Source organism: Embiotoca jacksoni, unplaced genomic scaffold, assembly GCF_022577435.1.
Source record: "Embiotoca jacksoni isolate LCO1_2020_lvr unplaced genomic scaffold, fEmbJac1.0.p SCAF_19, whole genome shotgun sequence".
Classification (NCBI taxonomy): domain Eukaryota; kingdom Metazoa; phylum Chordata; class Actinopteri; family Embiotocidae; genus Embiotoca; species Embiotoca jacksoni.
The window spans coordinates 4531314-4556942 of NW_027185329.1; the positions used below are offsets into that span (position 1 = coordinate 4531314).

General features: G+C 39.1%; 1 protein-coding gene across 1 annotated transcript in view; it reads left to right on the top strand.

Annotated features, from left to right (window-relative positions):
• LOC138200436 (collagen alpha-1(XXIV) chain) overlaps positions 1–25629 on the top strand; it is an 82351-nt gene that overhangs the window by 33444 nt on the left and 23278 nt on the right. Inside the window, exons 15-31 of the mRNA XM_069153103.1 lie at positions 5588–5641; positions 5961–6005; positions 6411–6464; positions 6883–6936; positions 7922–7975; positions 9869–9922; positions 10013–10066; positions 10992–11036; positions 11318–11371; positions 12296–12340; positions 16175–16228; positions 17294–17347; positions 19284–19337; positions 20012–20065; positions 23413–23466; positions 23655–23699; positions 24957–25001. Of these exons, the coding sequence (XP_069009204.1) occupies positions 5588–5641; positions 5961–6005; positions 6411–6464; positions 6883–6936; positions 7922–7975; positions 9869–9922; positions 10013–10066; positions 10992–11036; positions 11318–11371; positions 12296–12340; positions 16175–16228; positions 17294–17347; positions 19284–19337; positions 20012–20065; positions 23413–23466; positions 23655–23699; positions 24957–25001 (873 nt within the window). The remainder of the gene's footprint in view (positions 1–5587; positions 5642–5960; positions 6006–6410; positions 6465–6882; positions 6937–7921; positions 7976–9868; positions 9923–10012; positions 10067–10991; positions 11037–11317; positions 11372–12295; positions 12341–16174; positions 16229–17293; positions 17348–19283; positions 19338–20011; positions 20066–23412; positions 23467–23654; positions 23700–24956; positions 25002–25629) is intronic.

Below are 25629 nucleotides of genomic sequence, written 5' to 3' on the forward strand. Positions count from 1 at the left end.
ATCTCACTCAGTTTCTGTAATCAACCACTATGTGGTGGTGTTAGAAAAAACATTCATAGGCCTTAAATGTTACTGGCATAACCACCTGGGAGGTGTTGTCTCATTACTAAAGTGAGGAAAAAGTCCAGATGGCCAGAGGTCTCCGACAGAACAAGCTGGTTTTTTTTGTTTTTTTTTACTGCAGAATGTACTACTGTCTGAGTTTACAGAAACCTCTAAAACATCCAGATGTCCATGTCAGCAAAATTGATACAACTGTATACGACACCATCCCTGTGCCATCCTTTCAAGCTTCATTTACCCCAACTTGCTGCCCTCATTGTATTGGATTTATTGGGGTGTTTGAGGGGTCACTGTGTGGCGGTAGACACATCTGGAGGGATGGGGTTTCCTCAACCTTCACTTCAACCGCTGGCTGTAAGTCATCTTTACTACCGACACAGTCAGACACGAAAAATGCAAAGGCTATCTTTAAGTGTTTTATTCTTAATTAAACAAGGATATTATCATGCAGAGCGTTACAAATCTAAAGCAAGCAGAAATATAAAGAATACAGCAGCTTTGAAGTAAAACCACTTGATGTTTTAAATTTCATTCAGTGTCCTTTCAGACGGCTTTGAACTAATGTTTTAGGTCTCAGTCTGAGTTGATGCATCACAGATGGCTGTTTAAAGACATTTTTTTAGATTTTGAGTTATAGTTTATTAAATTGATTTATAACAGCGAGCGTTTACAAAATACATTCATCTCGAAAAGAGGAAAGATGCTTTGTACGAGCTAATTTCCATCTGCAGCCTCCGGGCAGGATGTGACACAGATGTGCATGCTTGCCTACATGAATGGGCTGCATTACACACGCACACACACACACACACACACACACACACACACACACACACACACACACACACACACACACACACACACACACACAAACACACACACACACTGGTCCTCATTTTATTCCCATTTTGTCTTTGTAAAATTCAGAGGACACTGTAATTCAAGATATCCTACGGATTTCTCTGAATGGCTGAAAGTTTTTGTTTAAGTCCAATCAGCGGTTATTTTTGATATATGTACAATATATGTGTTATAACTGCAGACATCAGCAAAAGAAAATTAAAATTCCATGCTCAGTCAGAAGCAGTGGTGAAATGACAACTCGTAGTAAATCTGTCCCATTTCTCATTAACAATAACACTGTTGACTGTGTTTCTTGGTTGTTTGTATATAATATATATAGATATATACTGTACTGTATATACTGTGAATTTTATATTTTATAGTTTTTACTGCTATTTTACTGCTATTTTATTGCTTTTCTATTGTTCTATTACTATCTATTGCTTCTGTATGCTGCTGTAGCAAAAAAATTTCCCCTCGGGGATTAATAAAGTAACTACCTAACCTAACCTAATTATCTGAAAAAATAATCAGAGATGTTGGCTGTCTAATTTATTGTCTTCCTTGGCATGTCAGTCCCTTTTCTTAAAGGACATGCACTGATAATAACAGAAGCAACCCTCAGTGATATGTCAGTGATATGAGGAAAGAGTGGACACTGACAAAAATGTGACAGATGTGTGGCAGAATAGCTTCGGTCATAATATGAACAGAATCAGATGTTGGAATAAAACCTTGTGGCCAGCATGTCTCTTCCTTTCCTTTCCTTTCCTTTCCTTTCCTTTCCTTTCCTTTCCTTTCCTTTCCTTTCCTTTCCTTTCCTTTCCTTTCCTTTCCTTTCCTTTCCTTTCCTTTCCTTTCCTTTCCTTTCCTTTCCTTTCCTTTCCTTTCTTTTCCTCTCCTTTCCTCTCCTTTCCTCTCCAAAAAACAAACCATAAAGAAGCTGAGATTTTAATAAGTTGGAATTAAATCTGACCTCTTTTTATAAACAAGTTATTGCCAGTAAGTACTTTATAATAATCATTAAGAGCCAAAATACTCTCAACTTTTTAATCCCCAGTGTTTATTTAGTCTGTTCTCCTGCTGGGTGATTTGAACACAGGGTAGATTGTACAAAGAAATGTAATTTGACATCTAGTTCTCATTTTCACTCCGCAGTGTCAGTCACACCCTTGTGGCTTTGTTTGTGATCACTCGTTCATTGGAAGGCAATTACACAGGGTTGGACTTTTAGTTAAGTAATCACAAAGAGAGCAGAAACAGCGAGTGTTCATTCTGGTATGCTCTTGATGTCTCTGCCAGTATGTGACTCAGCAAAATGTGATGCAGCCAGACACTCGTTCACAGCCTAAATGAAAAACAAAAGAAGTGAGGTTAATCCCAAAATAGTTGTTTGAAATTTTATAATGCTTTATTTTTTTTTTTAACTACTTTAATGCTCTCGCTTCAACTACGTTTTGATCATTACATGATGTTGTTAGTCCTACATACACAGTAATATAATTGTATTTTCCCCATTTACACTTAGCCATGTCATGCAATCTTGTTTTATTTTTCTAATCGCAGTTATGGATTTATTTGACAGTGGTAGTAGAGACGGACAGGAAAAGTAGGTGTGTGTGAACATTACAGTTATTTTAGGCATTTGGGCCACCTGCTTTACATCTACTTCAGGAAGTAGTCTGTGGAAATTGCCACTCATTGGTCTAATTGTCTGAATACATTCATGGTATGTCTCCTCTTTCTTTTCAGTAACAGAAGCTAAAGTTACCCTACAATTACACCGAAATTAGCTATTGTTCACTGTCTCATTAAAATGGCAAGGAAAAAGCTAAGCTATTTCTATACATGTTGTACTATCAAGATGTACAGTGGTGGTTAACAAGCAGCTTTAAGTGCTTTACCACCTCCTTGAGGCCCGTAGGAGGGCCAACCCTGACCGGTATGTAGCCAATCGGATTTGTAACGTGGCTAACAGAGACACATGTATGCGGCTAAGTGTAAATGCAAATGTCTTAAACCTCATCTGAATATGAGACACTTGAAATCACAAGCACAAATGTTGCAGAAGCATTTTATGTTTGATTGGGATTTTCTGAGGCTACGATGGTTATGTTGAAACAAGATGTAGAGGAATGCAGCGGTCTGGTTTTCATCAAGTCTTGAGTCACTTGTCTTCCTGTGCGGCTGGCAGATAGTGGTTTGGGTGATCTCTAACCACCTGGAAGTCAGGCTTCATCTTAGTGGTTTGAGGAAAGGCTCTGTGTGGGATGTTGATGTACCAGATCACTTCAGCTGGACTGGTGGACACCAGAGTTTCGGGGTGGTGGGAGGGGGTTCTTCTCTTCCTGTCTCTGTCATTTTTCACGTGTTCTCTATTGAAAGCCTCTTTTCATGGAGCGCATGTGATTTGTGTCCATGCTGCTGCAGTACCACAGCGGAGCCCGACCATCAAACACATCAAGCCTACAGGGTCCAGATGGACTCCTAGTTTAAGCCACATGTACTTCATGACATAACGTAGTCCTTGTTCTCTTACTCACCTCTTATTCACATTCTTTGTACATTGGACAGACTAGTAGATTGGTTGTTTGTAGTGGTAGTTTAGTAAAAAAAAAAAAAAAAAAAAAAAAAAAAAAAATTTTGTTTTGATAGGAACTTTTCAATTTCAAGCCTTTAACTGCAAAAAAAAACCCCGACTCAAAGCTCAGACTTTCCCATTGTTTTTGTATTTATTCGTGTTCAACATTCTTTCCTTGTTTAGCGCAGACATTGTTTTTACTTCTCCCTGTTTACCTGGGACATCTCTTCACACTTACTCCCATTACCTTCAACCCTTCCTAGTATTTAAAAAAAAACCTCTCCTCAATAAAAAGTTGACCACACAGGATTCCATGCCTATATATAGTACATGTGCAAAGGCTGTATTTAGTTTGATGTGTTGTGTGTGTGTGTGTGTGTGTGTGTGTGTGTGTCTTTGTGAATGGTACAACGTGCATGTGCTCAAACATACCTAAACATACACACATTGTTGTCACCACATCATTGCTCCTGCCAGTTAGCGCAGACACAGTAAAAACCACCCCATCAGTGGCCAGCATGTCTACTTTAGCAGGGCACTTTTCGGTCCAGACACATTTTCTGGTCAGACTAGTAGATTGGTTGTTTGTAGTGGTAGTTTAGTAAAAAAAAAAAAAAAAAAAAAAAAAAAAAAAGTTTTGTTTTGATAGGAACTTTTCAATTTCAAGCCTTTAACTGCAAAAAAAAACCCGACTCAAAGCTCAGACTTTCCCATTGTTTTTGTATTTATTCGTGTTCAACATTCTTTCCTTGTTTAGCGCAGACATTGTTTTTACTTCTCCCTGTTTACCTGGGACATCTCTTCACACTTACTCCCATTACCTTCAACCCTTCCTAGTATTTAAAAAAAAACCTCTCCTCAATAAAAAGTTGACCACACAGGATTCCATGCCTATATATAGTACATGTGCAAAGGCTGTATTTAGTTTGATGTGTTTGTGTGTGTGTGTGTGTGTGTGTGTGTGTGTGTGTGTGTGTGTGTGTGTGTGTGTGTGTGTGTCTTTGTGAATGGTACAACGTGCATGTGCTCAAACATACCTAAACATACACACATTGTTGTCACCACATCATTGCTCCTGCCAGTTAGCGCAGACACAGTAAAAACCACCCCATCAGTGGCCAGCATGTCTACTTTAGCAGGGCACTTTTCGGTCCAGACACATTTTCTGGTCAGACTAGTAGATTGGTTGTTTGTAGTGGTAGTTTAGTAAAAAAAAAAAAAAAAAAAAAAAAAAAAAAAAGTTTTGTTTTGATAGGAACTTTTCAATTTCAAGCCTTTAACTGCAAAAAAAAACCCGACTCAAAGCTCAGACTTTCCCATTGTTTTTGTATTTATTCGTGTTCAACATTCTTTCCTTGTTTAGCGCAGACATTGTTTTTACTTCTCCCTGTTTACCTGGGACATCTCTTCACACTTACTCCCATTACCTTCAACCCTTCCTAGTATTTAAAAAAAAACCTCTCCTCAATAAAAAGTTGACCACACAGGATTCCATGCCTATATATAGTACATGTGCAAAGGCTGTATTTAGTTTGATGTGTTGTGTGTGTGTGTGTGTGTGTGTGTGTGTGTGTGTGTGTGTGTGTGTGTGTGTGTGTGTGTGTCTTTGTGAATGGTACAACGTGCATGTGCTCAAACATACCTAAACATACACACATTGTTGTCACCACATCATTGCTCCTGCCAGTTAGCGCAGACACAGTAAAAACCACCCCATCAGTGGCCAGCATGTCTACTTTAGCAGGGCACTTTTCGGTCCAGACACATTTTCTGGTCGGTCTCACCTCGCCCCTGTCAATTAGAGTGGATGTTGTGGGCTGGAAGTAGTAAGCAGGGCAAAGCCTGGACCCTTACAAAGCGACTGGATACACTGTCAGCACTGCTTAGTTCTGTTGTAAGGTTGTGACAGAAAGGAATGCTTTGTGTAGGAAACAGCAGCTAGTGTTCATGCCAGAATAAGGTTAGGAGGGGATCAGAAATATTTAGGGTTGGAAATGACATCGAGTGTCAGACAACAAGCCTGGGGCAGTTTGAGAAGTGTGTGCTTATGGCTCTGTGTATTTAAGATGCATAAATTCCTTTGTGTCCTTCTCTCCACAGGGGGACCTGGGGCCTGAGGGACCACGAGGACTGTCTGGTCTGGTGGGACCTCAGGTAGGATAGATATAGGCTTCTGCTGATGCTCTAAATTTTAGGGAAATTCTGCACTCTGCTGTTAGTTCATTTAGATAATCTGTAAAATGTGTGTGTGTAATGATGGGTCACGTCCAACATTTAAGTCATTGAGTATCACCGTGTATACATAGAGTACAGTATGCTGACTTGTCATAATGTATAAAGATAACATAACGTGAGGAATAACTTTTATAACAAATTAGTTTCAAAACTTGACCGGCCTCCTTCGTTTTCCCTCCTTCTCTCGGACTGACTGATTCTTCATCTTTCCTCCCCTCCTCTCTTCTCTCGGTGGCAGGGCCCAGCAGGACGAGCCGGCCTGCCTGGATTGAAAGGTGATAAGGTGATCTAAATATTTATATTATTGGAGTGCATCTGTATGTAACGTGTCAATAGCCCATCTCGGACATATTAGAAGGAATTCCTATAGACATTTTGATAACACATCGACCAGTGCAAAAATCAGATTCAATATCATAATAAACTGTGTCAGCAGTTCTTAATGTTAACTACTGATATTGCTACATATTAAGTTGAATGGTGCCTTACAGTGGAGACATTTGTTTTTGTAATATTTAAGTCCAGCTGCTATCAAACTGAATTATTGTGAGGTGTTGCTGCACAATATGCATGTATTGTACATTTGACCCATGTAGAGATATTGTCTATCACTTACCTGCGTTCATATTGTGGTCGCTGTAGCAGGGTAGTGTTGTGTTATATCTCTGTATGATACTATGAAATCTAGGGTGAAGTGGGACAAAGGGGCGAGCCAGGAGAGATGGGTTACCAAGGTGATAAGGTAAGTGTCCTATCACACAAGATGCCATCCAGTGGCAACAATTTATGAAAAATAATAGATTTTATCAGTCATGACTTTACTTTAAAAAAATAAAAAAAAAATCCCTGCACACTACTCATTGTTTGTGAGAGACATGTTTACCCTAATAACACAACTAAAATTAATCTTTGTTTTCCTCCTGCTTTGGCAAATGATTGCACAGTAACAGAATCTGTCAAAGAATTTCCTCTTTGTGTTTCAATAAATGCAGATGTTGATTGATTAATCACATGACACCATCACATAATGCTTGTCCCATCTGAATAATGGTTTGTATTCATGGGCATATTCAGACATGCACTCAGTCATATGAAAATAGATGAAAACAAACACAAATAGTATGTGACCAGTGTAAGACTATTGTGTCTGTATCTCTCAGGGTGCTGTTGGAGCACCTGGTCTCACTGGGCCCAGAGGGAAACCAGGACCACCGGTATGTTTGTGTGAGTGTGTATGTGTCTGTGCAACCAAAGCCTTATTTATTCTAGCCTTTCCATGTTTATGTGTTTGCAACGTTTTTTTTTTTTTATATCCACGTTTTGTTCAGCTTTTATAGTCAAAGCCAAGTAAACATAATGTGCTGCAATGAGGTCTGGACTGTTTTCTTGTTTTTTTGTTTTTATTTTGGCTCGTAAACTGAAGTTAATTCAGTCACAGCCAAAACACATCAGCTTTATCTTCTACTTTGTGGGTAGAAAGCGCCGATGAGGAAAAATAAAAAGTGGAATAAACAGCTCTTTGTTTGCTTGTCAGCAGAACCAAAGTCAGAGTAAGAAAAAAGATGACACACTAAACAATCTCCTGTAGGATTATTAATAAACAGGTCAAGGTGCTGTTTCAAGGAAAGACAATAATCCCATTGTAACTACAAGAAGAGAAAGAAGATTCACTGTACTACCACGTAGTTCACACAATCCAGCCTACATCAATTCAGTATTGTTTCAGCAAACAGCTTTAGTTTGCATAGATTTTCACTGATTTTCTCCACTACAGGCCTGTAGTGAAACCAGAAAGTCTGATCAAGTATTAAAAATAAAGATTATTAAAGAGATATATGGGAGTGACTAATGACTGACAGAGTGACCGAAAGTATGTTATCAGACATTAAGTCTGATAACATACAAAGTGTACATGCAGCATTAAATTGAGACTGAGCAGTGCTTTGTTTACTGTTTACGCTACACCCTTCAGTGTATTTAAGCTTTAATTGAATAGTATCAAATGCCTAGAAGAACATTATGTACCATCACATTAAGTTATAGTTTCATGTTGAAAAAAATATATACAGAATACGTTGTACATTATCGAAGTGGAGCCAGTGAGGAAGTAGTATTGTAGGAGAGAATTCAGACAGAAGGTGAACAAAATAGTTCCAAAAACGTTTCTTATCTGATTTGTCATTTCTGTGTTGTAAACAGGGTAAAATTGGAGAAATAGGGGCACAAGGACCGAATGGGCCTCCAGGACCAGAGGTAGGATGTGTTCAGTATTACATTTTATTTGTTAACTGTCCAGGTTCTGTTTTTTGTTTTGTGGGATGAAAGGGGAGAAAACTAAAATATTAAAACTTTTGTCAGTGAGAAAAATTATGGCAAGATATCTAAATGCACAGAAACATGATTGACAAAAAGACAAAAAGAGACTTGAATATGTTTGTTGTACCGCAGCACAGTGTTGTACGCTGAGTAAAGGAAAGATGGATTCTGAGCCAGCACAGATGCAGCTATAAAACATCTTCCTGTATCTTTACTTTCCAATTAGAGTGTGTAATGTGATGTGTTCAGGTCCGAGGGATTCTTTTATTGCTGCTGCCACTCAAGATTATAAACACTTATAAACATTAGAGAGGTACAAAAGTCCCCGTCGGGGGTTATAGGAGCTGAAAAATTTAAATTTGACTATACTGCACGGGTGTCACGTTTTAGCTCCAATTTTGGGTGATTTTTTTATAACTGAAGATGAGCAGTGTACTGCCTCTAGACAATCGAGAGATGTGATGGCTATTTCCCTGTTTAAACACCAGATAATCAATTAATTGATAAATATAATCAACAAATTGTTGTTTTGGCCAGATTGCTGAGCGTTCATGGTTCCTATAATTATCAATGATTGTGTGACTCCCTGATTTATTTCTGCTGGATCTTCACTTTGATCTGTGATCTGTTGTGCTGAAAACTAACGGAGGGATTGCCATGTAATTTACTGTATTTATAACCTGCAGAGAATGAATTGGACTGTTTTAGACATTTTTTATATTTTGGTCAGTCCCCAAGCTTTCTTTGAGTAATACATCAGGTCATATTGGGAAATTTGTTCTAAAGTTATTTAATATGCTGTCTTGTTTAACACTGCATTGGCTGTGGTTACTTGTGATTTGTTGTGACTATATTTTTCTAAATGTACTAGAATATGTGATAGATAACAATGACACTTTCTGAACTGGATGATTAATTCCAGTGTCTTTTCACTTTGGTCAATTGTTGACCTTTTGACCTTTTTATTACCTTTACTTCACTTGCCACCGTTACATCGACAGTTCCACTTAGACATTGGATATGTGATAATCTAAAAGGCCAGCAATATGATTTCAGCCTATTGGGACTGCTTACAGTTAAGTCCTGTTGATTCATTAATTTGACTCTATCATCAGTGTATCATCACAATAACACAAGATACTAGATTTTACGTGGACACACTGGTATACAGCCCTTCTCTTATACAAAACAGAGTTTGTGAGTGTAGGCATCGGAGACAATAATCAAGTCATGTTGTTAGCCCCGATACTTCTTAGCCTCCATCTATTGCGTTGAAGCAACACCAACACTTTGCACCTTGCTTTTCCTGCTCCTGTCTGAGGGGTCATTGTGGACGCTGCGAAGCACGTGAAAAGCATAGAAAATGTCAAAGACACACTGCACTCAGGAATGCCACATGACCAAAGGTCACAAAGGTCACAGCTTGAAGGCATATCGCTCTGAAACGAGTGTTTGTGTCGTGGCAGGTACGCCTGAAGGATTACAGTTTCCATCGGTTCAGTTGCAATCCATCACTATTTTTACATACATTTTCTATCAGCCTGCCTGCACTCAAAGGCTCCGACCAAATATCTGTCTAATACAGATTTATGGTGGACGCCGTCAGTGATTTTCAAGGCAGCATTGCTGTAATACATCAGCGTATCAGTAGGCCTAATTTATACCTGTCATTTTAAATGTAGTGTGTTCCTACCCCTCCTACCTCGTACCCAGAGGGGCAATGAGTCAAATTTATGTTTGAAATTAAAGTCAACCAATTAGCCGCGTAACTCATTCCAGGTGACATAATGATACTGTACAATAATAATGTCTCTTTCCTGGTTTTGTAAGGGATTTCCTGGGGATATTGGCGTACCAGGGCCCAACGGTCCACCTGGACCAAAGGTACAACAGGATCTCTCTCTTTCTCTGTCCATCCACCCGCCCATCCATTCCGTTCATCCTGTGGAAATCATGCATTCGTCTGTGTTTCAGGGTTTGCAGGGTTCAAGAGGGCTCCAAGGTCCGCCGGGGCCAAAAGAAACGCAGGTGAGACAACTTAACACCCAACTTAATTCTACACTTCTGCCCGGTTCCTGATTCTCTGATACAGAGAAGTGGAAAATGTGGCTCATTAAGGGGCTCCGCATGTGATGGTTAGACTATGGCAAGGTTGATGAACACAGGGCCTCTCATTTAGCATCTATTCATATTCCATCATTGCAGCTCAGATCCTAGTGGGAGTGTTTTTTTTTCTCCGCGTTATCTCTCGGGGGCATGTTCCACTGGGTGAAGTCATGATTCACAATTGGGTGCTTATAAAAACAAGACTGAAATTTTTTCCAGTCTTGGAAAAAGAAACGGAAGCCTTTGGAAGGTGTACAACACACACATCATTTTCTGTTGTGCTGAATGTTACAACAATGACCTGGCACCCATTCACAAAGGTGTAGAGTTGGCCAATGTACTCTCTCTCTATCGCTCGCAGGCGCACACACACACACACACACACACACACACACACACACACACACACACACACACACACACACACACACACACACACACACCTTAGTCAGAGAGGAGTACAGAGAGAAGGGCTTAATGCCCAAAAGCTGAGGTGGAAAGTAACAAAGCATGTTTACTTTGTAATACTTCGGTAAAAATTATTTCATTTTATGTCCAATTAAAAAAATAAAATAAAATCACATTAGTTAAGTGAGACTCTTGTTAGCAAATGTCCTTCTAACACGCATTGAGTGAATTCATACTACTACTGAGTTGGTATCCGTACCTATCTTGTGAATTTATGTTGTACATCAACATTTTCTGACACAACTGGGCGTTTGTTCATGTTTTTGATGTACCAGCTGTATTTACTCAACAGTAAGGTTGTGCTGTGCATATGCGAGTGTGGGTTTGTGTGTATGGCTGTGAATATTGGTGTTTGATGAACTGTACGGTCTTTCTGCAGGGTGATGAAGGACCGCTTGGCCCACCTGGCAGCGCTGGCCCTACTGTAAGAACTCCTGTACTCACACACTCAATACACAAACACAGACACACACATGCACACATGCTGAGCCTCTTGCAGGTGGTTTGAATAAAACAATTTGCTCATATGTTCTACCAGGAGGCAGCTGAGATGGGACGTGATAAACACTTTTTGAGCATTGCTATCTTTTGATCTGATCTTTTGTGTGTGTGTGTGTGTGTGTGTGTGTGTGTGTGTGTGTGTGTGTGTGTGTGTGTGTGTTTGCATGCACATGTGTATGTCTGTCTCTCTTTTTGTCTTTGAAGGGGAGACCTGGAAGGAAAGGCTACATTGGTGAACCTGGCCCCGAGGGTTTAGAGGTGAGTCTAAATTCGTAATGTAGAAACTGACTATCGTACTTAAAGGAAGAAGTAAAGTCTTTTTAAGATTTTTTATTTTTCATTTAACAAATGTAAAAAATAAATAGGAGTAGTGAAGCTTAAAGCTTTTATCAACCATTAAATTAAATTGAGCTTTGCTTATATAGCGCCAAATCAACACAGGTTATTTCAAGGCACTTACACTTACAACAGAACTATACAACATTATACAGAGGAACAACAATTCAACAATTCCCATGTAAGCTCGGAGGAAAAGAAACCTCCCCTTTAAGGAAGATAAACCTCCGACAGGGAAGGAAAAACTCCCTTTTAACAGGAAAAAAACCTCAGACAGACTAGTCAAACTTCTATTTACAAAAACTCTTTAACCTCTGTAGTTTTATGACAGTTTAAACTAGGTTCATGTAAACTTTTTAATGGGTGCAGTTCAACTGTACTTAAGGAAAAATGAAAGAATCTTCGATGTAACACATTGCTCTGGGGAGTTACTGTATCTGTTGTTTTTATGAGCTGTTGTTGGCTTTTGAGCTGACCACAAATGCAGTGCCATGATCATGATATCATGTATTTCAAGATTTTATTATTCTAAATTATGGCCGAGCGTTTCCCTCCGAGTGCCGGCGTCTCCATGTTGGTGACCCACTTATTGCCGAAACTTACTGTGTTGTAAGCATGCTCTTAATTAGAAGATTAAATGTAGTTCTTTCAGGGCCATCATCATACATGATGGCGAACCACAATCAAGGAAGCAACATGAAAATAATTCACAGTCCCATGCAGTCTCTGTGTGTGTTCCTTTTTTACACTTGTAATATCCTGTGAGCGGTGAGGCAGGATGGTGGCTGAGATCTGTTTCATTACAGGAAACTAACCAGCACACTGTTTGATGTTTACTGCTTGCAGGGAGAGAAAGGGGACATGGGAAGTGTTGGAAAAATCGGACCACAAGTAAGTTGCTTTCACAACTCTAATGACATTAACTAACAGCCACCACACTGTGGGTTAGTGGCTTTTCTTTAGATTCCTGTGTAGGGGTGTCAATGTGGAGCATGTGGTATAGCTTTTATTAGCTTCAGCAAAGTATGTCATTTCCGCTGCTCTGTATCTCGCAGTCAAAACCGTAACAAAAGATAGAGTTTGATAACGACCTGAAGTAATGTGGGATTAAGGGAGTTGTTACTGTTCAATAGCAACACTGTTAAAGAAAATATATATTTAGGTTAACAGCTTACTCTCCCTCTCCTGCTGTCTTCTTCTTGCTGTATCCTGCTTTTAGTTAATCATCTGCCTCCTTTAATAATAACGGTGTAATATGTACATTTTATTTACTGTGTAGGAGGTGAGGCTTATTGAATTAGAAGTGCAGCTCCGTACCATGGAAAACCAATCATTAGCTGCAGCCATCAGCCAGCCCCCAGTAGCCGGTGTGTATCATCTTGTCATTGGTTCTTCGTCTGGTTTCGGTCTGGCTTCCCCTGAAGTTATAGCAAGTAAAGGGGGTGAAATGGATTTGACACCATTGACAGACAACCTTATGAAATGGATTGGTATTTTAATTTACTTTTACAGATTTTGAACATTGTTGGAGACAGTCGGGATAATTTAAATACACAACTCAAGGAAATATGTAACACAGGTCTAGTTCTTTTTTGTGTGGAAAAGTTAGATATTACACCTTTACATATTTGTAATAGTTTTCTTTGAATATATTCATTGATTAATTAATTACATGAAGATAATGATTCAAAGCTTCCACAAAGTATATGAATTGGCAACTGTAGAGGAAGTTACTGGGGCACTTTATGAGGTCTTCCTGACCTGCTTTTAATGTTAAGTGAAATTTGTATCCTTTCCCAACAGCAAATAGTGTTTTCATTGAAAATTGGCAGAAGACCACAGTAGAGCAGAAGAAACACCGATCAGAAATCCTTAATGGAAGTGACCTCATTTAGTTTGCACACTTGTTTACGGCTCAAAGCCTGTGAAAGTGTGCTTAACGTCTGCTGTTGCCCAAGAATCATAGTTGGGGTCCATGTTGTCAAAGTAAAATAACTTTTTAATGTTTGTCTTTGTTCATCAAGTGGCTTTGCAAATTTACCAAAACATCTGTGTTAGGATCGTTTCTAAGGAATCAATTAATGGAAACCCCCAGTTTATTTATTTATTTACTTTTTTATGTCTTGTCAGTTTTATGCTTCAGTTAAATCTTTATACCCAACACAGACACTCGCAGACACATAGAAAAATGCTGGGACATGTTTCCTCTTTGTAAAACCACCGTTATGAACACAACTGCTCTGAACATCCACTCTATGTCTGTCCTTCCCAGAGGCCCCTTAATGTTAATATTTGCATTCTGTGCATAGTAGAGGCAACCCAGTGGGCCATGTTGGACTGTGTAGCTGCAGCGCACATATGAGAGGCATTAAGCAGTTACTGAGTAGAGGGGCCTTTGAAGCCAAACAGGAACCATGGAGATGTGCAGAGAAGAAAGAAAAAAAAAAAACTCTAAAACATATGGAGGCTCTAATGAATGCCATTACATCACCTTTCCAGATAAACTAGATGTGTAAGAAACCGGGAAAGACCGTTAACCCGGGGTTGATGCAATGAGGCCGTAGTCCACCTGTCTTCACTGAGTGCCCCTGTGTCACAATGAGGCCCCCCATAAACTGTTTCAAGTGAAATTTTACTGAAGGTTTTAAGAGCCTTGTGTATTTTCTCAAATTTAGATTAGCTGCTGAAGGTTCCTTTTTCTTGTCACTCTCAAGTCCATGATAAATAAAACATGTGTCAGTCCTCAATTACCAATTGCAGTTACAAGTGTGCTTTGAAATGTGGTCCACATGTCAACTTAATCACTTTGATTTCCATGTCATTGACTCTGTGTACTTGCAAGGAGTGCATGAAAAAAAAAAAGGCACGTGTGAGGGAGAACCTTAATGTTCTTAACAATTTGTGACTTGGGCTGTATTTCTTCCCTAACTGTAAGGTTAATGGTTATAGCAGTACTCTTGTAACACGGGCTGTGCTGGCTGAGAAACCAGATCACCTTCAAAAACATTACTGTTAAAGCTTCCATGTCAAGGCCCCGTCTCATGGAAAACCATCTTAAACCATTTCCTTCTGTTAAATGATACAGGGTACCATATTGCCCCACTTCATGTTCCAATTAAGGGATTTGAGGTCACTTTAGAGCTCCCATTCCCATGCCTGCAGGCTGCATCCTCTTACTGGCACTCTGCTACTAAACCATAGCTCAACCTCGTCCCTTGCATTCAGCTGGATAATACTCTGAAGGTGATGATACGTGAGTAACACTTTCAGGCTGTCAGATTTATTTTTTTTATCCGAGTTAGGGGATAGCAAATGGAACAAAATCCCACTGTTTATCTCAGTTGTCTGGTTTTATCCGTCTCACTCTCTGACCGATGCTTTCTCTCTCTTTCTCTTGAGTTATTCAAAAGGAGATTAGAAAAGAAAAAACGTAAATGAGAATACACGCATAGGCCCACTGTGTGATTATGTGGTGCATAATCACACAGTGGGCCTCTGTGGCAAGAATAGCAGTTACCTATGTTAAGCACAAATATATCAAACGCAGCACAGAAAATTGGTCCACACGACATGCAGCCGCAGTCTGACCACAGTGGCTTTAGTGGTTGGCCACTATGGTCTGCAGTCGGACAGTCAAATGAGTTATTACAATGACTTAGTGCATGCGCTGTGGTGCTGAACACTTGCAGCACTGTTGCTTTAGTCTGGCTTGTGATAAGTGCATGTTCCTGCATCGCTTCTGTCCTTCCTGTTTGTTATCACTTTTCATACTTTTAACAGTTTTTACACTACGATTTGGTTTACAAATGTTACCACATTGTCGATGTTTCAGAAACACAGTTGCCCTCTGGTTGAATGTCTAACCAGCCACCCATAAATCTCACTGTTGGTCCTGAGCTCCAAATTCTCTGCTGGAGAGGCTGGCTGTGGTCCAAACTATAGCCCCTGTCCCAGATGACTGATCTGGAAGAGGTTAAGTTCCTCTGATAAGTCCCACATTTACATTAGCTATAGTGTTTTCCCCATAAGGACTCCTTTATGACGTAGTTTGTAAAAGGAGGTGCCATCTGTATTGAGTCGGTCTTCTTCTGTCTTTGAAATTAGTACACAAGTAGTAATTCCCTGCTATTGTGCCATAAATATATTTCAGTCCTTCTTTCTAGACAATAGTTTAGTTCCAGCAGTCACAACAAGGTTTCAGCTTTTTCTTGCTTTGTTGAATTACCCCTTATTGTCATTTCCATGTGGGTTGTAAAACAGATTTAGTGGCGAAATAAGTGTGCCATGGTGACTGGCAAATATTGATGTGTTTACTTGGGCTTTGTTTCTGTGTTATTGTTTAGTTACACATGAGGTAATTTCACACCTTTTCGGACGAGACAAAAACGTGTATTTTTAGGAATAAAAGTAAAGTTGTAAATCTCTGTTGTTTAGAAATAGCACTAGTGAAATTATATTCACCCCTACGTACCGTACCTTTTTTGCTTACGTAAGCATGACATTGTAATCTATGACCTCTTGCATTCCAGACGTCATGACAGGTTGGAAAGTAAGCTGTGGATGAATGAAAATCAGGCCTTCATGCTGATGTACTTTCTCCTGATGTGTTTGTGTTTAACACTATATCCTCTCCTCTCCTCTCCTCTCCTCTCCTCTCCTCTCCTCTCCTCTCCTCTCCTCTCCTCTCCTCTCCTCACCTCTCCTCACCTCACCTCTCCTCTCCAGGGTCCTGTTGGCCCGATTGGGATGGCTGGGGTGATAGGAGTTCCCGGTGAAAAGGTAAGAGCTGTATTTCTCTGTCATTAGGCTGTCAAACAGCTTCAGCTGTTCACTTGTCAGTGTCAGAACCCTGTAATTATGTTAAGCAGCCATGGCTTGAGGCCCCAGAGGCCCCGGAACACATGCTTATATAAACACTCTCGCATCCACATCAATAACAATATTGTCAAATCCATGTCACCATTATTGCCTTTCAACCCTCTGCCCCTCTGCTGGAGCAAGCAATTATAAGGTAAATCCAAAAGAAAATTACCATTTAATCGTTGACCAACCTCTTGAGGCAAATTCTCCTGTCATTTGTTGTCAGAAGCCCTAAGGTGTTATTGCTTCTGATCAGTGTCATAGACAGGTTGTTGAGCTAATGTATATATCTAATTCTGTTGCTCATTAAAATGCAAATTCATTGTCCCCTGCCCTCTACCTCAACCAGTCGCCTTCTCCTTCCTATCCAGGTGCCCCATTTGTCAGAACATGTTCCCGTGATGGGAAGCCATTGTCAGATTCTTGCTTGTCCTCCGACTCCTCTCACACAAAATCCTCCTCATGGTTCAGTTTGTCAGCACTAGCCTTCCCCACAAAGCCCGCAAATTATTTTCACATTATATATATATATTTAATTCAGTACCACCCTCTGATTTACACTAATGTTTCCAATACAGTACCTTAAAACTGCCTTCATCTCTCTGTTTGATGGAAGTGCAACAAGAACTGGAAGTGTACTCGTACATTACATATGTTGCACAGATCAAGGAGAATTAAAGCATCACTGACATAAGGGTTAGAGGGGTTGAAGTGAAGACCCAGGCAGCTTTCCTGCTCACTCAGGGTTGCGTTTGCCTTTAACACTGTGCAGAGTGCCACCAAAGGGGTTTCAAAGCTACTTGCTGTAAACTCCATTCAGCCGGCTGTCACTCTTAACTGTCTACATTCAGGAAGCTTCTCTCCAGTTTCATGGCTTTCATTAGGAGAAGAGTAGGTAAAACTGCGGTGGGGTTTTCAGTGTCGAGGTTTTAGGGCACAGTTTAATGATCAGCTCTCTCTTTCTTTTCTACTGTTTTCAACCAGGGGGACCGAGGACCACCGGGTCCAACAGGTCCAGTCGGAGAGAAAGGGCCAAGGGTAAGAGAATATTCTGCTGAATTGTAATTTTGTCTGAGAGTTGATAAACCTCAGAGCTGTGGTGTGTTATGAAAAAGGGTTTCCCAAGAAATGAGCAATGCTACAACAGCCTACCAGAGCTTGGACATACTGTTCAGTAAACCAATGTCTGAGGATGATGAATATAAAACTGAGCTCAGCAAATTTGGCTGTAAGTTTTGGCAGATGTTACTTAGCCGCAAAGGTTTAGTTCTTGGAAAAGAAAGCAGCCCCACCGGAGACCTAAAAGATTCCAGACTCCTCAACGTTGTAACTTTTGTAGATACAAGCTAAGCAAAATTCAGGCGTATCAAATTAGTTTAAATCAACAAAATGTGTTTGTTTTGAATCACTGTCTGTTCTGTGTGACCAATTCTAAAGACTAGACTTTGTGTCCTACCTAACAACCCTTTAACAAAAAGGCAAAAGCTATGTGAAAGAAAGGCCAGCAAATAGCCTCTCTGTTTGTCAGACCATGTCATAGCATTTTGAACATATGGCCACACATTCTGCTGTTCTTTGGCTGTGACTTGTCTTTACAGTTGTCTTTTCTTTTTGTCAAGGAGGAGACCTTAAAGAGCCCCAATGACTTGTTAAAATCTACAACTGAACTGAAAAATGTTATCTGTGATAGACCTTACTAACTGTTTGGTACTATACTCTGGCATGAATCTGAATAGAGAAGTAGACTCCCAGTTTCTACCTTATTGTACATGTGTCCAATTTTAAGTGTGTCAAATGCTGGGGTGATTAAGGTTGTGTTTTACTGACTATACTATAACAATATCCTCTACAGACTGATGCCTTCATACAACACTGTGAAGCCTGGTAAAGGCTGAAAGAGTGGAGTGCTCATTGATTTTGCATTAGGGAAATTTGCATAAAGGTTCATCCTTGTATTTTGTTGTCATCTCTAAATCCATGCAATATATTGAAGCTGCCTGAATCTGATGGATTTTTGTGTATTTGAATTTACAGGTTAATTACAAGTTCATTTTATAAACATCAATTCACTCACCAGTGTGTCACTATGTGTTTGCATGAAATTCTTGAGAGTGCTGATCCCCCAAAGAAGAAATAGATGCTGAGTGCAGCCATGTTTCCGCTGTCTGATGCAATCCTCCACTAGTCTTAGAAAGAGGCTGGCCTGCATCGCTCACTGTCCTGGGGCCGTGGTTTAACTCCATGTGTGTGGCTTTGCACCCCAGTCCTGACCTAAATGGCTGGGCGAGTGGCTAGCGGGTTGACTGATTGGCTGGCTTGAAGAGAGGATGACTAATTTGCTGGCTGGCTTCATACTAAGATCATTGAATCAGTGCTGCCTTGTTTGTCTGACTGAGAGGCAGAGCTTTGTGACTTATGTAAGGAGTTGTAGTGATTTGTGTGAATCAGTGTGTGCTACAATGTAGCCACATTAACAAGGAGTAACAGTTCACTGTGAAGGCTTTGGGCTGTTTTATCACAGATTACATTGATCATGTCAGGAGGTTCTATTTCTGTTTAAAGACGATTTGCAGGGATTAGCATTTTCTTCAAATCTTACTCACCGTTGTCTTTACAGACTGTCGTTGTTATTGTGCCGTTATTACTTTATATATTAATATTGGAAGATAATGAGTGGTAATGAAAATCCCAACAGCCAGCTTTTTTGTTTTGTTTTGTTTTTTTAGCACATTGTAAGACAATGTAATATTAAACACAATTCTACCGGGAACTCCTAATCCTTTCCAGTTGCAGATGTAAACACTTTTTACTGCACAGTATGGCTCCATTAGTCACTGATAAATTCTGAAGCACTAATGCAGCATAGGTAATTTGTACAGTGTTAACCACTCTACTTGCCCATGTATCAGATACCATTAAAAAGTGATTCTTGTCTACCTTTCTATACTGTTTGTCTGCTCTGTTTTGGTATAAGGGTTATCCAGGATTGCCAGGAGGTCCAGGTGACATCGGCATGCAAGGTGCATCTGTAAGTGTCATAAACTCTTCACCGCCACATTGTACCCAAATAGTGTTTTTGTGCCTTGATATGCAAAGAAGAACATGTAAATCTATATTGACCGTATGAATTGAAAATACAGACTTCTTTACACCATGCACTTGTCCCTGTGGTATATGCATATTGTTTTTTGTGAGACATTTGTTTTGTTTTGCTTCTTCTGCATTTTAGAGTTAGTTGTACACACATTAGTACTGAGAGGCATTTAATCTCACACTGTTCTCAGTGACTTGGCTGAATATGATATATGCCTAAATTGCAAGATTAACTTGGACCCTTAAACTGAGTTGAAGGAACGTAGTGTTTTTTGTAAACATATAAAATGTAGGGTGATCATTTCATGTATTAGTCTTCCACAATGTAGTGTAAACTTCTTTATGCAATTAGTCTTAACTGGCTGATTGTTCAGTAGCTCTGCTGAATTTTGCATATGCATTAAGTTTACTTGACTTGTGATGATGTATAGTGAGGTTATGGCCTATTTAGTTAATCTAAATATTGTAATGTATTTGATAGTTGGTCTAACTTCATCAATACAAAAATATTTATAAAAATTAGATTTGTTGTTTCATCAGAACATGTTTTTTTTTACAATGTCCTAATGTTAATTCTGTCTCTGTCCTCTGTCTTATTTCCTGTCACAGGGTCTACAGGGACAGAGGGGGAGTCCAGGCATCGCTGGGCCAAAGGGCAGAGTGGTAAGAGCTGTTTTTACCTTTTCGGCATCACTTGTACCCATCCCTTGTTAGTTATGCATGCGAGCCCACTTCAAATGTAACCATGAAAAGTTCACTTATCAGACTTTTGGTTGTCTGTTTCACATCACAGCCTCATTCCCATAAAAAAACAAAGGTTAAAGCAATTAAAAGACATGTGCTTGTCATTCCACTATGCCTAAGCTTCTTTATTGGTGCAATTATAATTGTTTCATGAGGCCTATGAATCTCAAGTTCGAGGACATTATAGTGATGTCAAATGGATGAGATGGGGTAATACTGGTGGGACACCATGTGGCTGAGAGGAGAATGACAATGAGGCAAAGACGTTCCTTATTTCTGACTGAATTGTGTTGGGCCTTCTTGGATTATTTTTTTTCATAATTTCACTTTACATTTAGAAGCAGCTGCAATTTAAGGGGGTAGAATTGAATAGTTTAATGCAGCTTAATGGGGTATAACTAAAATGAATCTTGGACCAACTTGGTGGGTATGTATACCACAGTAATCATGTTATGTTGGCATACGCCTATAATAACTGTATGTAATGGTACGGAATTAATAGAGTCCTGTTCATACTTTGAAAATTTGTTAAAAGTCTGATTTAATAAGTCACAGAAAAAACACAGATAGAAACTGCCTTATAGAAATACAACAAGCAGCAACACCTTAGATTAATCATTTTAGGGTATTTTTCTCTTTTGCGTTACCTGGAAACAAATATGCAATCAATTTTTGTTTTTATCGCTTTTGACACTCATTACATAATTCAATATAAAGTTAATCTATTAAAGTAACAACATTATATTCATCCCAGAAATACTTTGCAGTTCCTGAGTAGTGGCCCAAACATTCGGCAAGAAACAATGTTCATACAGCTCTGAATATTCACAGTATTGTTAGTGCATTAAGATTCAGATGAAATGTTATTTTCCTGAAGAATACAAATACTAAAATTTGCCTTAAATCTTTTCTAAACTGATAGTTTGCATGTGCTTATGTCCGCTGCCAGGCTGCCAAACAATGCAGTGACTAAAGCTCTTGTGCTAAATTGGGTCCTTTCAGGAAATTTAAGTAAATGAATGAGAGATATTAATAAGTAATGAGTGATAGCTTTCTACCACACTGCTTCGGTTCTCACACATCATCACTCGTCTGTAACCACCTCCTTTTATCATCTGTTCACTTATTTTTCTCCAGCTCAGCATTTTCCAACCAAAACATATGGCAGCGGTTAACAAGCTGCAACTTGTGTTCTTCACTGTAATCCACACATATGTCAGTTTGTGGTAGCATTTCCTGTCTTGTTGAGGTGACATATAGGTGTCCTCCTTCTTCCTCGTCCGTGGTTTGCCTTTATTGTCAAAACATATGATCCATCACAGGGCAGGAAAAAAATTCAAAAGCTCATCCTTTGAAACAAAGTCCTGTTCTAGCTTTTGTTTTTGGAAGAGGTGTCAGAAATTAACTTTCATGCTTTCTCATCATTAGTTTTTTGATAAGAGATTAAACTCAGAGTGCAAAATGATGGAAAGAAAATGAATAACCTGGTGCTGAATTATCTGGTGTTTACAGTTGGGACACATTTACATCTAGTTAAAAAACAAGAGTTATTGCTGTCCAACTCTGACTCCTCTCCACCATTTTAATGATCACTCACAGTGAAACTCACCTCATCTGCTCCAGAAATATTCATGTAAACTGTGTGTAGTGATGTGGGCCATTGCTTGTATCTAAGCGTTTATTGGATTGGCTGCAGTTAAAGCCTTTTGAGATACTTATTTTGTAACCAAACATTGTTTATTGCCTGCTTACTTTTCACAGTATGTCTCCATCTAATTTTAAAACACAGTTTTCAAGGGGGAGCAATCTTTGTTTTCAAGTTGTTTTTGTAGAGATCTCTGCCCACAGTGAAATTCGATTTTTCTCTTTTCACTCGGGGAAACAATCGTAGCCAACCTCTATGCTGTACATCAGTTGATATCAAATGTTCGAGGCATCTGCGAAAATCAAATTCAGGTTAACAGCCACAGCTGTGTTGTGTATGCAGCTGTTTTGATCCTTAAAATGTGTGATTACTGGAGTTAGAGATGGCAGAAGGTTATTTTAAGAAGACTACGCGCATTTTGTTACTGAGCCAAATTACACCTGCAGTGTCTTCCTGTTTTCTGTTGCACCTATTCTGTGTTTTAACACAGCCAAAACACAGTGCAGTTGTTCCTATGTGTGTGTTTTTCTGTAATTGTGGCAGACATCTAAAGAAATATAAAGTTGTGATTTAATCGCAGCCCATAAACACTCCATGTTAATCAATCACTTCAAAGCAGCGGCTCTGCAGTGTCTTTATTGTATATTTGCAGTGTCAACTGAAAAAATCAACATAAATCTGATTTATATCTTGACCTGTATTGAGCTATAATAACATTTAAAATGAACTATCACTGTGAAAGTGTAAGGTGACCAAAGGTCTTCATAATTTTAGTTCCACACAACTCCAATCCCCCTCTGCAGTGGCTGAGGTCTTTGTTTTGGAAAACTTCAGTTTATCTCTTACACACTGAAAGACAACGTTGGCGTTTTCAGATTTACATATTTTGGAGTCAGTTTTTGAAAAGCTTCATGTGGATTTACTTTCAGACTGACTGAGCTACAAATTTTAACAATGGTAAATAATTTATCCCAACCTGCTGTATGATCAGAAGCTGTCTTTTAGAGGTGTAAGTTGAAAGGAATCAGTTTAACACCGACACTTATTTTAATTATTTGGCAGAAAGCATGACCTCAAATGACCTTTTAAATCAAAGATTGCAGAGGGAGAGATGAACTATAGGAAGGAACAAATGCAGAGAAAGATAAAGCCTTCCGTGTCTTTAAACTTTAATGATGGAGGCATGGGGGTCTGACTGAAAGCCAGAAGATCAGGCACAACAGGAGCAGATAAGTCATCAAAGGAAGAGCTATAAAAGTGGAGAGAAAAGATGGAAACCACAGGGTGAAAAAAAGTCCCAAAAGAGTGAACAGCGGTGAGAAGAGGAGGCTCATGGGTTGTATTTACAGATCTTTATCTCACCTTGTGTCTGTGGTGGTGCTACAGTGCTGGGAAACCCCTGGAATGTTTGTGGGGGGTGGTAGACTGTGGCATCAGGGTGGAAGCCCTCCCAAGTAGACAAAGAATACAGACTAATTACTTTGTTGTTGGCATTAGTTCAGTTCAGTTCAGTGTTGACTGTACATACAGTATACCAGCTTGTGCAAGATGCTTTGATGTGCTAAATGTGATGCTCATTCTTTGTGGAGTGACGCTCAGAGGTGTGTCTCATGTTGCTCAGGGGCCCCGGGGTCCGGATGGCCCGCTGGGAGAACCAGGTCCTGAGGGCACCAAGGTAAACATTCACATCACCCAGTAGAACGTGTCAGTATTCAAATGTTAAAATGGGATAAATATAGTTTTTCTGCATGAAATGGGCCCTTCTTCATGTATATTAGCCAAGGTAGTAGTTCTGGAAATGTCTGCATGGGCTAAAAAACACTCAATTCCTTTCCAAATTGTTTTTGTAATTTTTCTTTGCAGGGTGAAAAGGGTGCAACTGGACAAAAAGGAGAGGCCGGATTCATAGTAAGTAGTCTTTATATGCCCCACAGAGAGTTGAATATACATTCAGTCAGTGGCTATGATGCTGTAATACTTTTATATCAAACACATTTCTGGATGGAGGCTTCAGGTTCTTAAGAAATAAGAAGGCACATTAATATGCACCCTCATTTATCCAAAGCCAAGAATAAGCACAGTCATAAAAAGGGATCATCATCCATCTGCATCAAGTTGAATCATCCCTTTTGAAGATGCACATTCACCTCATGGCAAAGTCCATACAACATGTGATTTCAACCTTACTCCAGAATCTAGAATAACCCTTGGGCTCTGTAAAAGCTTGGTGGGCCTTTAATCCGTTTTTATTTTCAGGGCTTTTGTCTTTTTGCCTCTGTATCAGGTTATAACCAGATGCAGTTCTCATGTTTTGCTGGCAGCTTGTCTGGAGGAAACCTGAGCTGAATAAGCTGAGGAGATAAAAGTCAATGTTGTATTTCACTGATCGGGCTGAGTGAAATACAATCTAGCCAAAGATCTGCCTTTGATGCCTGGTTTTAATAAAAAGATTTGAAATCTCCTTTGTTCAAAATACATACTTGTTAATACTATTAAGAGTGCATCAGGTGATGCTTGTTCAGGTGCTGTTCATTTAGGTTGGCTGTAATTAATGGAAAATGATATTTATAATTGATATAACTGATGGACTGTTGATGCAATGCAAAGATACCAAAATGTCCTATTTTATTGAAACTATTTTGAGTACTATTTTTCATATTTGACAATGGATCGATGAATTATTATTCCCAGACAGTGCTGCTCAAATAACGATATAAAAACAATCCAATTGTAACAAATCGTGAAAAGTTTTTTAAACAATGATTGTGGTTTGGATAAAATGTTACATTACAAAGGCAGGGGCCACATTTATTAGTTGATGACTGTCGACTCAAGTGACTTTAAAAGCTGTAAAACTGTTGTTGACCTTCTTTTTACTACATACAGCATGTATGTATTAACAGTTTTAGCGTTTAGTGCTGAATTAATTGAATGCTTTAAACCAGATTAACAACACATTCCTCCAGTGAAAACTGTTGCATTTTATCTTAATCTGAAATTCACAAAGTTTGAAGTGTCAATCAAGTGTATCATTGTAAAACCCAGCACACACAAAATTACCATCAGATATGAAAGATTAATGGGTTGTCAATATTTTACGCATTACTGAATTGAAATCCGTTGGCTTGATTTAAATCACTCAAACATTGATTTCTCTCTTTAAAGGGCAAAGCTGGCAGTCCAGGAGAGAGAGGCCCTCCTGGGAAGTCTGTAAGTTTTGTTTAACCTGCAGTTATTTTTTTTTCGACTGAACTTCTCTTTCACAGCGTTAATTATCATCTTGCACTTTAACAGGAAGCATCACCATGGCTACAGGGGAGAAAACAAACTTGTAAACTTTCCTACATCCTTTTTTCACCTGTATTATGTATAATGATAAGAGTTTGAACCAATAAAAGGCACTCAAGAGGAAGATGTCATAAATAAAAGAAAACAGAGTGGTGTTTCAGGGCTCATCAAGTCATGTGGGCATGGTTTCCTTCTTTTTCATCTTGGGTGCAAAGTTTTTCCTTAAGTATAGTACTAAAATCAGTTTGTATGTATGTGTGGATAGCAATATCCATCTAATAATGGTACATGATATCGCTCTACTTTTGTAGCGACTTAAAAAATCCCAGAGGATAAATTTTGTCCTTTCAGCAGCTAAAAATGCTGTATAGGACATTTACAAAGAAAATAGCTAACACTGACTGCAGTGTCTTGTTTTAGTGCCACACAATAAATAAATCTTTGATAGCTTTGAAGGACCACTTTGCCAATAAACCCTTTTTCTGTCTTTGCCATGAAGAAAATTATGGATTTTAGTTTTTATGTGCTTTTGGATGGTGAAAAGATAAAA